At 42.3% G+C, this 15,023-nt stretch overlaps 1 protein-coding gene across 1 annotated transcript in view; it reads right to left on the bottom strand.

Moving 5' to 3' along the window:
- Positions 1 to 15,023, bottom strand: part of Ints7 (integrator complex subunit 7) — a 59,780-nt gene that overhangs the window by 26,639 nt on the left and 18,118 nt on the right. The window contains exons 5-8 of the mRNA XM_036202332.1: positions 12,999 to 13,045; positions 10,647 to 10,846; positions 10,004 to 10,126; positions 1,706 to 1,823 (exon numbers count right to left, since the gene is read on the bottom strand). Of these exons, the coding sequence (XP_036058225.1) occupies positions 1,706 to 1,823; positions 10,004 to 10,126; positions 10,647 to 10,846; positions 12,999 to 13,045 (488 nt within the window). The remainder of the gene's footprint in view (positions 1 to 1,705; positions 1,824 to 10,003; positions 10,127 to 10,646; positions 10,847 to 12,998; positions 13,046 to 15,023) is intronic.

A 15,023-nucleotide genomic window follows, 5' to 3' on the forward strand; every position in this document is an offset into this window, starting at 1 on the left:
AGTCACATGGTTCTAGAGGCAAGGATGTTAACTGTCAGCTAAAAAACTAAGAGTAACTGATTTTAAAAGAATAATTTGCTGGGCAAGGGTGGCGCATGCCTTTAATCACAGCACTCGGGAGGCAGAGGCAGGTGGACCTCTGTGAAATTTGAGGGCAGCCTGGGCTACAGAGTGAGTCCTAGGACAGCCAGGGCTACACAGAGAAACCCTGTCTTGAAAAACCAAACCAAACTAAACAAAATAATTTATTGGAAACACGCTGGGTAGCTGATGTACTGTTCATAGAGAAAGCTATGGCAATCTTGCCCAACCTATGTGATTTTTTTCTTCTGTTTTCTTTTAAGGGTTACTAATTTTTTTCACATCTAGCTAGGCTTGGCCATATGACTTTCTTTGGCTGATAAAGACAATAAATGAAACAGAATGGCTTTTATCTGGCAATATCAAGCATCCTGAGAATGAGCCCACACTAGCTGAGAGTTAGAGGAGAAAGACACCTCAGGCATCTCAGCTAAAAGCCAGTACTGTCTAGACCAGTGGTTCTCAACCTGTGGGTCGCAACTCCTTTGGGGGTTGAATGATACTTTCACGGGGTCACATATCAGACATCTTGCATATCAGATATTTACATTACGATTCATAACAGTAGCAAAATTAGTTATGAAGTAGCAACAAAAATAATTTTATGGTTGAGGAGTCACCACAACATGAGTAACTCTATTAAAGGGTCGCAGCATTAGGAAGGCTGAGAACCACCGGTCTAGACCATTAATGAGGTGACCTTTGAGTACCTAGTTCTGTCAAGTGTCCAGAGGACTGCAGCCACGAGTGACTCTGGACACACCAGAACTACTAGTGGAATCCAATTAAAACTGCTGAATGATGGAAGAAGAGCAAAGACAACAGCCATAGTTTTAAACCACAGAATCCCGCACGTCTTGTTACACAGAACAGGTTACCAGCAAGCAGCTCACAGGACTGCTAGACAGACTGCAACACTAAGGTCAGACTATGGAGACAGGCCAATAACAGCCAAGATCAAAGCCCCAAACCCACATGTAATCTACCGATACACTGTGGCTTCATCACTGGTTCTAGGTCACAGTTTATACAGATACCAGAGGGACCAGCTGTGACACACAGCCACCATGGCAGTTCCTTCAAGAAACCAAATGTCTGATGGTCACTGTCTATCACCACAATGGATCCTGTTGGGGGAACCATTAGTCCAGACCACATACAGACCCTCACAGCAAAGGAGATGTACAATATCATGAGAGCAGTAGAAACATCATGCTTTCTAGCTCCTGTCAAGACATATGGCAGGAATTCCCTTTACCCAATAAACTCATGCCATGCAGTCATACAGTCATAAAAGGAACAATTAACATTAGTTATTTAATTCAGTTCAAATTAACAGATTGGAAAAAGTAGCAACAGAGATGAAACAAAACTTTTATTAAAAGAACAAAACACGTTAGCCTTGAGTCTACTGGATAGGCAGTCTCTCCCCAGTTACTAACAAAGCAGCTCTGATCCAGGGCATATGCTTCTGTTACCATAGGTGCTAGTTAAGATGGCACATCAAATTAATCATCAGCACATGACAGGTTCCCAAAGGGAAGCCTTGCCTGGCTCACAGCTTTCCAGAGGAACCTGAGACAGGAACACAGGTAAAGGAATCCTCACATTATCTTTGCCTTACCTGGAACTACACTGAAGTAATGTTTGATGGCGATGGTCCCTGATAGCGTGGAAAGAACAGACAGCATCCCTAGTTTCAAGCTATCATAAGGAGTCTGGAGGGCACATTCACAGAGTGCCTGCAATGCAAGGGAGAAATGAACATTAAAATTTAACACATCAACACATACATATTTCTATACTCTCAAACTTATCTAAGTTCGTTAGCGTTCCCTCTGAAGACATGAAGACCAGCTGCAGTGTGGTGCTCTAGAACAGGAAAAAGGACACGGCAAAACAGAGACCAGAGAAAGCATAGTGTGGTGGCAGGATGACTTGTTAGCATTAGTTCATTTATCTTTTCCTCCTCCTTTCTGGTTACATTTTCCCAGTGCTGAGGTTAAACTCGGGGTCCAGAATATTCTAAACAAGGGTTCTACTACTGAGTTCTGACTCCCACTCCATGCTGGCCCATTCCTAACAAATGTACCGCACTAATAATGTGAATGGCCAATAAAGGGGAACTGGGTATGGGTGTAACATGCTCAATAATTCATTACATGTGAAACTTGCTGGCTCTGGTTGGTCATTATTCTGCTGACAGCAGCAGCCCGAGGTACTGCACAAACATGGTGCAGGTCTTTCCTTCATTGCACTGAACTAGCAGCACAAGGACTCTACTTCATCCTGGGGAATGTATGCCTGTATCAGGATGACTGTCTTGTTGAATTAAACTAATCCCTAAATTTCAGAAATTAAGCAAAACTTACAAGGAAAAATTAAAAATTCTGGAAATCATAAATGTAGTAAGGTCCCAATAAAGCCATTAACAGGATTTGGGGAGGGATGTGATTTAGAACATCTAATTACAAATATTACATGGGAAAAAAATTTTTTGAGACAGGGTGTTCAGGCTGGCCTTGAATTTGCAGAGATCTGCCTACCTCTGCCTCCCAGGTGCTGGGAGGATTAAAGGCATACACTACCACTTCAGCATGGAAAATAATTTTTTTTAATTCAGAAATTTCTATCAAGAAATAGACGCAAATACATACTAGAATTTAAAATATGTTAATGACATTTCAAATTAGATGAATAAATCACTTAAATCAAAGGAACAACTGGCCAAATAAAACTAAATTCTTTTCTTATGGTTAATAAAAAATACAACTATAAAAATTATTAAGAGTCAATGTGATGCCAAGTGTGGTGGCACACGCCTCTAATCCCAGCACTCAGGAGGCAGAGGCATGTCGATCTTCTGTGAGTTCAAGACCAGCCTGGTCTGCAGAGCTTGTTCCAAGACAGCCTGGTCTATACAGTGAGATCCAGGCCAACCAGGGCTACATAGAGATCCCTCAAAAAATAAAATCAACAAAGAAAGTCAATATGGAGTAGGGCTGAAGATACAGCTCAGTTTGCAGGGTACATGCTTAGCATACATGAGGCCCAGAGTCCATCCCTAGCGGTACATTGACCAGGTGTGGTGGCAAGTACCTGTATCAATCCCTGCACTTGGGAAGTGGAGGCAAGAGGATCAGAAGTGCAGGTCATCCTTGACAAGATCTAGTCCCTTTTAGGACAGCCTGGGTTATGTGAGATCCTGTTGTGACCCCTTCCACTAACAAAACAAAACAAAACAAAAAAACAGCACAGAAGGTCAGTATGGAAAAGCCTAATTGACCAATTTACATCACATGAGGTCAGTAATGGGCCAGGCAGTTCACACAAAGTTCCTACTAATAATAAACAAAACCCAATGGAAATTGGTATAGACACACTTTATAAAAACCCACTTAAATATTGAAGGCATTTAAACTCACCCAGTTTTCAAATTAAAGGTATTATTTTAATTCCTCTTTTGGAAACTCATGTTCACAAAGGTTTGCCAATGCCAAAAAGTCAGAGTACGAGAAATGATTCTAATTCCTACCAGTGAGGCTGGAACACAAAAGGAACAATGTACAGCTGGGAAGATCTCACCACTTTCTGCTAACAGCAATGTTCCCTAAGGTGGACTGTTAACTGTGACCAAAGCTTCAGAGTGCACATACAGTACATTCTCACTTGTATGGGAAAGACAGGCACAGATCCTTGAAAGCCAGGGGAGACATTTTCTCATTAACAGTCATCACCTCTGTAGAGGAAACCCATGGGAAGAGAAGAAAGACCTGTGTGCCTCATTCATTGTCCAGCTTGAATTCTGAGAAATTACCATGTTCATGGATCTATTTTCTTTTTCTTTTCTTTCTTTCTTCCTTCCTTCTTTTTTTAGATTTAATTTTTAATTTTGTGAGACAGTGTTTCTCTGTGTAATAGTCCTGGTTGTCCTGGAACTCACTTTGTAGACCCAACTCAAAGAGATCTACCTGCCTCTGTCTCCCAAGTTCTGGAATTAGAGCTGTGTGCTACCACTGCATGGCTCATGGATCCATTTTCTTTCTTTCTTTCTTTTTTTTTTGCTTTTTCGAGACAGGGTTTCTCTGTGTGGCTTTGCACCTTTCCTGGATCTCACTCAGTAGACCAGGCTGGCCTCGAACTCACAGAGATCCACCTGGCTCTGCCTCCCAAGTGCTGGGAATAAAGGTGTGCGCCACCAGCGCCTGGCCCATTTTCTTTTTTTTTTTTTTTTTTTGAGCTAAGGATCGAATCCAGAGCCTTGTGCTTGCTAGGCAAGCGCTCTACCACTGAGCTAAATTTTCAACCAAAAGAAAAACCTACTTAAATAACTGCATCAAAAGCAGCAGCTGCAAACATGAGTCCAGGACCAGGAAGATTCGGCAGACGGCTGTAAATGGGAGAAGACAGTCAAGGTGTGCAAACAACGCTGACAATTACGCCAGAAGGGGCAGTGCTCGCTGTGCCTGAGAGATGGCAAATGGAGGATGGGGTCAGATTGTGGAGAGCCCTAAGAGTTAGGCAGAGAAATTTAAATAGAACGAGAAAGGACAGAAGGAAGCTTCCGAGAAGAGTAATGGCTGGCAGAGAGCTAGAGGAAACTACTCTGGCAATGGTAAAGAGAGTTGAAACTTACAGACAACCTTCAGGTTAGGCAGTGACCCAGGTGGGCAACGAGATGGCTAAATTGTAGATTACAGGATAGAGATGAGAGGTATTTGGGGCTTTTGGGAGGGGGATGCTTGGAACTGAATCCAGCCTTGTGCATGGACCACACATGCACTCTACACTGACTACATTAGTAAATAGGTTGAACATGAAAGACCCAATTAATATTAAAAAATTTCAAACCTGGTGGCCAGATGTTGAGTCCATTTATGTAGACTAACACTCTATGGGGAAGAAGAGAAGCCAGTTTTAGAGGAAGGACAGAAAGTAGGAGATACAAAATCAAGAAGCAGCAGCCACTAGACATTTGGAGTCTGAGACATACTTAGACATACTTAGAAGTAATTTACAAATACAGCTTAGACCACATCACAATTCTGATTCTTCTGTTTGAATCTGTGATTTGAGTCACAGAAATCTTTGAATGTCAAAGTCTTTACCTGTATGTGAGAGTAAATATTTATGAAGAACTGTTGGTTTTTACATAAATTATCTGTGGAAAAATGCACTGAACACCTCGGTAGTTCATGAATTTTCCATGAGTGCATTAGCATTAGAAAAAACTGAATCAGGGCTGGGATGTGGCTCAGTGGTAGAGTACTTGCCGACTGTGTATGAATACCACAAAAGAAAGAAAGAAAGAAAATTAAAATTTAAAATAAAGTAAAGCAACATCTAATGTCTATAGGATTGAAGCCAGTGTTCTGCAACCTAAAAACACACAGGCTGAGCTCAGTGGACTGTGTAGACAGGTGGAGGCTCCACACATTGGTATTGGGACACATCAGAAGCACAGAACTTCATAGTGAATAAAGGGGTGATAAGTACAGAGGAAACACACGCCACAGAATGGGAAGAGTGTGTGGCCATAACTGGTAAGTGGCAGGAAAGAGAAGGGGCAGTTGGCTGTGTTGAATGCCTTAAAAATCTAAAGTGATGCAGGTAGGAAAAGATGATTTAGTATTATCATATCAACACTGATGGTCTTTTTAAATGTCTCAACAAAAGAGGGAAACAGATCTAAATGCAAATATATAAAAGAGAAGTAATTTACAAATACAGCTTCTGAAGTCCAAATGAAACACTTTAAAAAGTGATTACTGCTTAAAACTATAGCTTTTATGTAATTTTTTAAAAGAATTCTACCATTTGAAAAACTAAGCAAAACATTATGCTTTGATAAAATCACTTACAATATTACCATCTTATCTGTTATGGAGCACATTATCAGACACTTACCATGGTCTCAATAAGCACAAAATGACTCAAAGCTTCATTGATCCAAAATGGAAAAAAAAAAAAGCTTCGCAGAGCAAATCACAAAGTACCTTAGAGACGTCACATCAATCACATTTCAATGATAAAATATGTTTCAAATATCCAGTTCAAGGACATTTCCTAACATCCTCACCAGGATCACTTTTAATATCCACAGAGGGGTGAAACAACTTCTCTTTCTCACTCACCTATTGCTTTTCTCCTGATTATCTGGTCTAAATATTCATCCCCTCTATTCTGGCTCAACTTCCTGCTCCAGCAGAGGCCCTGTGTGGATTTGCTGTTCTTTGCATTGGTCTCTAAATACAGGTTTCTTCTCTATCCTGAATGCGACTGGCCACCAGGGATGTGTTCCAGAAATATTATAAAAAGATCATAATCAGAGTTGGTGAGAAGGCTTAAGAAGCAAAGGCACTTGCCACCAAGACTGACAAGCTGAGTTCACTCCCCAGAACCCACACAGTGGAAGGCAGTAACCCAATTCCTGCAACCTATTCTCTGACTTCCACATTCACGCCAAGGCACATGAGTGCCCATCCTGGTCCAACAAATAAATGCATATTCTTAAAAGGCTACATTTCTTGTAATCCCATTTATATAATCTATATGACAAAACTTTATGACTATTATGTACGTATTATATGTGTGTAACAAACGGTAGGATGGGCATGTCACGGCACACATGTGAAGGTGAGAGCACGTCCTCGTAGTCTGTTCTCTCCTTCCACTTTCACGTGAGTTCTGGGGATTGAACTCAGGTTGTCAGGGTTACAAGACAACTGCTTTTCTGTGCTGGGCAGAAATCAGATTGGGTATTATCAGGAGTTGGAGAAAGAACGGCTCCATTGACAAATCTGAGGAAGCTTTGGGTGAGGACAATGATCTGCTTTTCAGTTTGTGGCAGTGGTTAGAGAAATGAATAAGTGTATAAAAAAGTCATCAAATTGTGGACCCTGAAAGCTTTCTATAAATAAATTATACCACAGTAAGTTTTAAAAATGCATTTCAAATTAATGGAAAGATAACATTACACAACATAATTTATGGGATATGGTCAATATGTGAAACAGGAAATTAATAGCTTTAAGTGTTTCATTATTAAGCAAGGAAAATGAAAATAAAACACTGGAAAAGCACAAGAAAGCCAAGTTTCTGGCAAGGGCAGGCTGCGTGGAGCACAGCACAGGGCACTGGGTGTGCATGCTGAATCCAACCTCAGCACTGTCGAAACCAACCAACCAGAAAGAAAGTAGGCAACAAGAGGGTATGCACAGATGGACAATATTAAGAATAAAGTAAGTGTACTATAAACTGAAACATTATGAGCTGGAGAGTGACTCCCATGCAACCGACTCACAAAGAGGCAGGCAGAAAACGTCACAGCAATGACCAGAGTAACGGGACATGTTCTCAGAATGTTTCCTGGATAGTCTCAGACTCAGGTGAATTTATGGCACAGTAGCTATGCCCTCTGTGACTGTTTCTAGCTGCTTCAGAACGTGGAAAGAGAAAGCACCCAGTTCATTTTAATCAGACTGTGTAGACTCAACTCTAAAATCTACTGAAGTCCAGGAAAAGGAAAGGCCCAAAATTATCTTACCCATCAGACAGCTTTTTAAAGAGCCTTAGAAACATATTTGTCTATAGCCAGGAGGTGGTGGGGCACACCTTTAATCCCAGCACTCAAGAAAAGGCATGGAGATCTCTGTGAGTTAAAGGCCAGTCTCGTCTACAAAGTGAGTTCCAGGATAGCCAGTGCTACACAGAGAAACCCTCTCTCAAAACATCTCCCTGCTACCGCCACCAAAAGAAAAAGGAAGAAATACATTTGTCAGACATCACAGCACACTGCTGCCCTCAAATCTCTCAACTCCCTGGCAACCCTCTGCTTCTGCAAACCTCTTTCCTCTCATTTGCATCCACACGCAATCACTATTCTTTCCTAATTAACTGAAATGAATAAACAGAGCTGGTGAGATGCTCAGTGGTTAAAGACACTTGCCCTCAAGCTTGATGACTGGAGTTTAATCCCAGGAACCTTCAGGGTGGATGGAGGAGAACATCAGCTCCCCTAAGTCATTGTCCTCTGATCTCCATGTGCACACACATGCTCATCCTCCCAAACAGATAAGTATGAAAATAAATGAGGAAAATCACAAGGTGCTTTTTGTTTTGTTTTTATAAGTTGGTACCACTTGCCCACCCACCCACCTACATTAGCGCCATCACCCTGTTCTCGTGTGAAGTAGGTGGAACCACCCAGTACACTGGCTCCCTTCTAGGCCCTCTACTCAAGGACACTGCCCTTGTATGCCTCCTCTCTGGCCACTTCCATCTGTATAGAATCAGGGTGTCCTCTTCCCAGTTGACAACAGCAGCAAAACCATTTCCTGTTGGTAAAGACAGAGCCAGGCTCCAGTCCTCTGGGAGAATGCAGGTGCGGTATGGTATGACTCTACACTCTGTCTCTCAGCCAACAGGCCAGGAGCAACAACAGTATCTCATGACTACTTATTTATTAAACACTTATTATAATAAAGGACTTTCAAATAAAGTAGTCCACATTGCATTAGTCAGATCCAAGGTCCATGCATCTCAATGACTTCTATCAGTTAGAATAGTCATTCTGAAGCTGTGGAACTTCACACTGGATTTTACACGTTCACTATTTTTATGTTTTATCCACCAACAAACATTGAAAACCCATGGCAGAGTCAAGGCTAGGAAAACTGTTAGCTTTACCACCTCTCTCTTAGCACTCAAGTGTCCTTGAGGTGCTCCTATCAGGCTCTCCAGCTGGTGTGTCTCTCACTGTTACCCACACCCTTTCTACCATGTTCCTTCGCTAGCAGTTATCCAATCTGGAGGCTTCCAACACCATCTGTACCCTGGTGACTCTCATTTTGCGACACCAGCTATATCCACCCTCTGAACTCCAGACATAGATGTCCTTAACTTCTCCAACTGGATGCCTCTGTATTTTTCTTTCTCAGGGTCTTATGTATGCAGATTGTTTCTTTCTTTTACTGTTTGATGATGTACTACATATACACAACACACTGTGAAAATCGTCACCTGTTCCCCTCTTACGCCTCACCCACTCCTACAGACCTTCTTCCTGACTCGTGCCCTCCCTTCTTTCATGTCCTATTGTTTGGGCAGCTCTTGTGCAGGGAGCCAAGGCTGCTGTATGTTCATGATCACACTGGCCATGTCATGTCCAGAACATCTCAAACTCTTACTCTTCCCTTCAGGAAATGAGACTCCAGTTTACTGACTCTAATGGCGACTCCATTTATGGAAGGCAAAAAATCTTAGAGCAGTGGTTCTTAACCTTCCTAACGCTGTGAACCTTTAATAGAGTTGCTTATGCTGTGGTGATCCCCAACCATAAAATTTTCTGTTGTTACTTCATAACTGTAATTTTGCTACTGTTATGAATAGTAATGTCAATATCTGAGTTCTCTGATGTTCTTAGGTGACCTCCGTGAAAGGATTATTCAAAACAAAAAAAACCCCAAAAAACAGGAGGGTCATGACCCAGTGGTTGAGAAGTACTGTCTACCTTTATTTTATTTGATTTATTAAAAAAACAAACCACACATCATTGTGGGGGAGAGGTAGGGCTGCAGAGATGGCTCAGCAGTTTAGAGTAACTTGCAGAGGACCTGTTTGGTTCCTCACACTGGGTGGTTCACAACCTCCTGGTGTCCAGCTCCAGAAGGATCTGATGCCTTCTAGCCTCAGACGTCATCTGCACTCACATGAACATACATTCAGATGTCCAACAAGCAACACAATTATCTGATGACAGAGGGACTAAAATACACATGGCAAGACACAAGTGTACAAGGATTTTGCTCTGGCTTGTTGAAAGTTAAACCACACTGTGAAGTGTAAGGGGCAGAAACTTCATCTGACCACGGGACACCCTGGCTCAGGTAACTTGGTGTTCTTTTTCTTAAGTACTATGTACCTGAATATTCTCCTTACTCCAGGTGTGTGGTGTCTTATTAGCAAGTAGCTTCAGATCCTGCACAGCAAGTCTCTTCACTGCTTTCCTAGGGTCATTCTTCAAATACTGCAACAGAAGCTGGATCTACAAAGACAGCAAAGTCACTCTGTGAATGGTGTCAGTGGGGACAGTGCTACCTAGACTTTTACATTACAGAGAGAACCCCTTCAGATCAGAGCTCTCACTATCAGCTAAGGACTAAGGTTTGAACTTCTTTCTCCTGATACACAAATGGTACCATAGAACTTATAAGGCTTCAGCAGAGGATCTGGCATTAAGATACTCCATCCTTTCTTTCCTAATAACAACACACCCTTCCACGTAATTCCTAGTGTTTCTTTGTCCTACAGGGCTCACAAGAATAGTACTGTAGATATAAATATAAAAAAAGAGAAATTCAACTGACCTTTATCAAAGAGACTTTAACACTTGTTTTTCCAGAGCTGAGGACCGAACCCAGGGCTTGCCTAGCAAGCGCTCTACCACTGAGCTAAAGCCCCAACCCCAACCTTGCCATTATTAAAACTTAGGGTTGCTTCTTACTTTTTATCACAAACTAAATGTGTACATTTACAGATAAGCAGGAAAAGAAAGTGGAAATCACCTGCTTGGGTGTGTCAACCAAAGAGGAGGCTGCAAGCAGTGTGAAAGTGTGCAAGGACACAATGACCATTTTGGTGGAGGGGTAGGACGTGACCAGCTGCTGCAGGAGCTGGCGGGCACTGGAGGCCAGGATAGCATCGTGGTGCATGTGCTGCAGGATGGGGATGAGCTTCAGCTTCAGGTCCACTGGTGTAGCTAAGCCTGAACACAACAAATGGTTCCGGGTATCTCATCACAACTTCATGATAGTTCACATTTTTTTAAAACTAAATATAAGAAAGGTCTGATTTAATTAGCAAAGTTTCATTTAAAAACAATTAGTATAAACTGGGCGGTGGTGGCACATGCCTTTAATCCCAGCACTTGTGAGGCAGAGGCAGGCGGATCTGATCTCTTTTGAGTTCGAGGCCAACGTGGTCTACAGAGTAAGGTACAGGACAGCCAGGGCTACAGACCCTGTCTCAAAAAATAAACAAACAAACAAACAATTACTACAATATATCATAATGGTTGTAACATTAAAGATAATTAACTAGAACTAATCAGTAAGTTCAATAGTTTTTCAGAAAGTATGTTAATAGAAACTGCTTTATTTATTGGTCTTTGGAGACAGGGTGTCTATGTGGCCCTGGCTGGCCTGGAACTTGCTATATAGACTGGCTAGTCTTGAACTCATAGAGCTCTGCCTCTGCCTCCTGAGTGCCGGGATTATTAAAGCTGTGTGCCACCATGCCTGGCACACTGCCTTTAAAAGGCACAGTAGGGCAGCAGGATGTCTCTCCTGCTTGGTTCCTGCCCCTGGGCCCTAGAAGGCTGTAAGAACTGCTGGGACTTGGGCCACATTAACCACTAGCAGGAGCTACCTAGCCCTTAAATGGTTCCTCTAGAAAACTCCCCTTGAATCATCTGTTTCCAGAGATGATACGTAACACAGCAGGCCTTTCTTATATACCTACTCGGGGCTGGAGAGATGGCTCAACTGTTAAGAGCACTGGCTGCTCTTCCAGAGGACCTGGGTTTGATTCCCACCACCCAAATGGTGGCTCATAACCTTCTGTAACTCCAGTTCCACAGGATCTGATGCCCTCTTCTGGCCTTCATGGGCACCAGGCATGCAGGTGTCTCACAGACATACATGCAGGCATAATACCCTTACACATAAAATACAAATTTAAAAAACAAAACACAAAACCCTGCTCATGCCGGGCGGCGGCAGTGGTGCACGCCTTTAATCCCAGCACTCGGGAGGCAGAGGCAGGCGAATCTCTGTGAGTTCAAGGCCAGCCTGGTCTACAGAGTGAGCTCCAGGGAAAGCGCAAAGTTACACAGAGAAACCCTGTCTCAAAAAACCAAACCCCCCCCCAAAAAAAAAACACCAAAACAAAACAAAACAAAACCCTGCTCAGTGAATGGGTGATGTTCTTTCTGCTGGTGTCACATAGCTAGCCTCACAGGAACACCGTTTTGGTAAAAGAAATAAAAGGAGGAAGAAAAGACAAAGGAATAAAGGAACAGGCTAAAGCTCTACCTTGTTCTCTGAGTGCTTTTTAAAATTATTTAAGTGAGCAAATTCTCTACCTTTGAATTACAAATAAAATACAGCTTTCCTAGAGGATACTCTACAAAGGCAAGACAGCACAAAGGTTACAAGCAAGACCAAATGGCTTGATCCTCTTTAGTTGTGTGACCTTGAACAGATCTCTGTGTGTAAAGATCTACTACATCACCAAGCTGCATGGCACAGCAATGCCACGTCTCAGAAGGCAAAGCAAACGGTGCTCCTGAGAACATACAATGCTGTAGTCAGAGCTCTTTTAACAAATGCTGTAAAGATGATGTGGGATTAACACATGAGCTTTCCTTTAGGTGAAACTAAGTCATGATACAGAACTGGGACCTGATTTGGTTGCAAAACTCTGGAGGAATGTTAGCAGACAGAAGCCCTGGCACTGGGTTCTGCTGGCACTGACATCCCCTCTCTGCATGCCACGTCCTTTCCTTCCTTCAGGTTACTTCATTAGGGCTCTGGGATCAACCAGGTAAAGCAGCAGTCCTCCTACCATCCATCACGGCACCTGTGCTTGGGACCCTCTCCCTATCAGCTCTCTCTACAGCGCTTCATACATCCTGTCTACTGCTCACTCAGCTCCTGACTACAACTTAGGACACATGACAGAAAGGGCCTTACTTTATTTCTGTTCCTAAGTACCTCGGGCATTTTTGGCACATAGACGATTCTTAGTATTATTTTAAATAATGACTAGCATACAGTAAATACCTTATAACCATGAACAACCATTATTAACAGGACTCCTATTAAGTTTCTTCATATTACTAAATAAAATGTACATACCTTGAATCATTTCACTGATTTTGTTACATATTCCTACAGCAAAATCCCTTTGGAAAGAGAAAATTAAAACAATTGGCAACAACATTAAAAATAAAAAAATTAAATGGAATTAAGTTTTATAAGTGCAAAGAACACAATTATCACAGAAGCAATACTCCAAAATGGCAACTAAGACTGCAGGTTCTGCCAGCGTCCTTCCAGTCCTGCACTGAGGGAGATGCAGACCTGTGGAGGCTGCTTCAGTCTACTTCTTAGCAACCCCATCGGAAAGAACCAAGGTCACCACTACACACGTGTGAAGATATAGCTTAACACACAAGCTCTGACTACATAAGTAATAAACAGCCAGTCCTTAGCATTGAAGTGGTTGAGATGCACTAGGAAATACAGATAGACTCTTCAAAGACCAAACTACTTAAAAGAAGCTATGTTTCAAGACATAGATTCTTGACTCTAACAGAAATATCGCCCAATATCAAAAGCTTAACACCATGAGCATTTGGGATAAAATGTTATATAATATGGGAGAAAAATATAATCTAACTTGGCTTATGCAGCCCAACTAAGTGATGTGCAGATTTGGCAAGTACAACTTGCAGTGAAATGAAAGTCTAAATAAAGTGTTTCCTGCTGCTAAGGTGTGTTCTGCTGAATTCAAATCAACAGTGGAGTTCTCCACACACTAGACAATGTGAAGACTTCATCTCTTGACAGCTAATGCAATGTGTGCTCTCCTCCGCTTTCTAGAACTTTCTGTTATTTTGTGGTGCTAGAAATCAAATCCAGGACTTAGCACACACTGAGCAAGGCATCTACCATTAAGCCGAATCCCTGGTCCTAGAAATGTCTTGGGTGATGAGGTTAATGTATGTTCATGACTGACCCAGTGTGCTGAATTCTTCAGGTATACTTGTATTATCTTAGACCACCCATTCTAACCTGCAGAGCGCTGCTATACATCAATTGATCAAGATTTTGATATCATGAAGCTTCCCCTGTGTCAATGCAAAAACATACCAAGTTGTACAGCACTGGCACTCAAGCCAAAGAGCTGCCACCTTCATGAATTCAGTCGTGCCTGCTGCCATTCCCTCACAGAAAGAAGAGACAGGGAGGTCCGTGGCATCCTTACCTGAGCACCCAGCCACTGCTCCCAAAGTTATATGCAATTCTGTCCTAGCTGCATGTGGCCTCGGAGTCTCAGGAAGGGGCTAGAGTATATGCAGGAACAGGTTAGGGGAAGGGGACTCCATCATCTGTCCACCTACAGGTATGGGGACACCACACTCCTGTTAAGTCCTCACCCAGGCTCCTCAGGGGAAACTTTGGTGAAATGCAACTTAGGATTGTCTTTGGGACCTTATAGGAGGGGCACATGCTGCCTAGTCCCACCAGGGGGAAACTTCTTGCAGTATACTTCGCCTTGCTTTGTGGTAAAACTTTGAAATCTTTTTCTCAAACTTTTTTTGTATATTTAAACAATAGCTTCGTGTAAAAGAAAATGTTTCTGCAAAGTATTTCTGTTATACTTAAGGGAGACTCATTAGTTTGAAAGAGAAAGACTTGTTTTCTCAGCCTGTGGTTATATTAGAGATGGAGTTACTGAAAAGATGAAATGGGGTTCCTAACTCAGTCCATGCTAAATAAACCTACCCAGCAGCTTACAACCACCTGTAACTCCAGTTCCAGGGAATCCAATGACTGGATCCAATAACCTCTTCTGGCCTCTGTGGGCTCTAGGCACCCATGTGCAAATACAGCAGGGTAAAGTGGTAGATGCCCCAGCCATGCAAACAAACACCCAAGCCAAGAGGCTGACATGACAGTTCAGGGTGGCAGCGCCCGCTGTAGTCTGTGAAGAAGAAATCAAGCACTACTTGTCTCCAGTGAGGGGCTAGGGTGTTTATTCAGAATCAGTACCACCTGATTGAAGAATATTTTCTTTCACATGAATTCTTGACAACCAATACTTTTTGTGTTGAATTTTTCAAAATCAGTAACATTTGTTTTCATCTCCTGGTTATC

The sequence above is a fragment of the Onychomys torridus genome, chromosome 11 (genome assembly GCF_903995425.1).
Source record: "Onychomys torridus chromosome 11, mOncTor1.1, whole genome shotgun sequence".
Taxonomy (NCBI): Eukaryota; Metazoa; Chordata; class Mammalia; order Rodentia; family Cricetidae; genus Onychomys; species Onychomys torridus.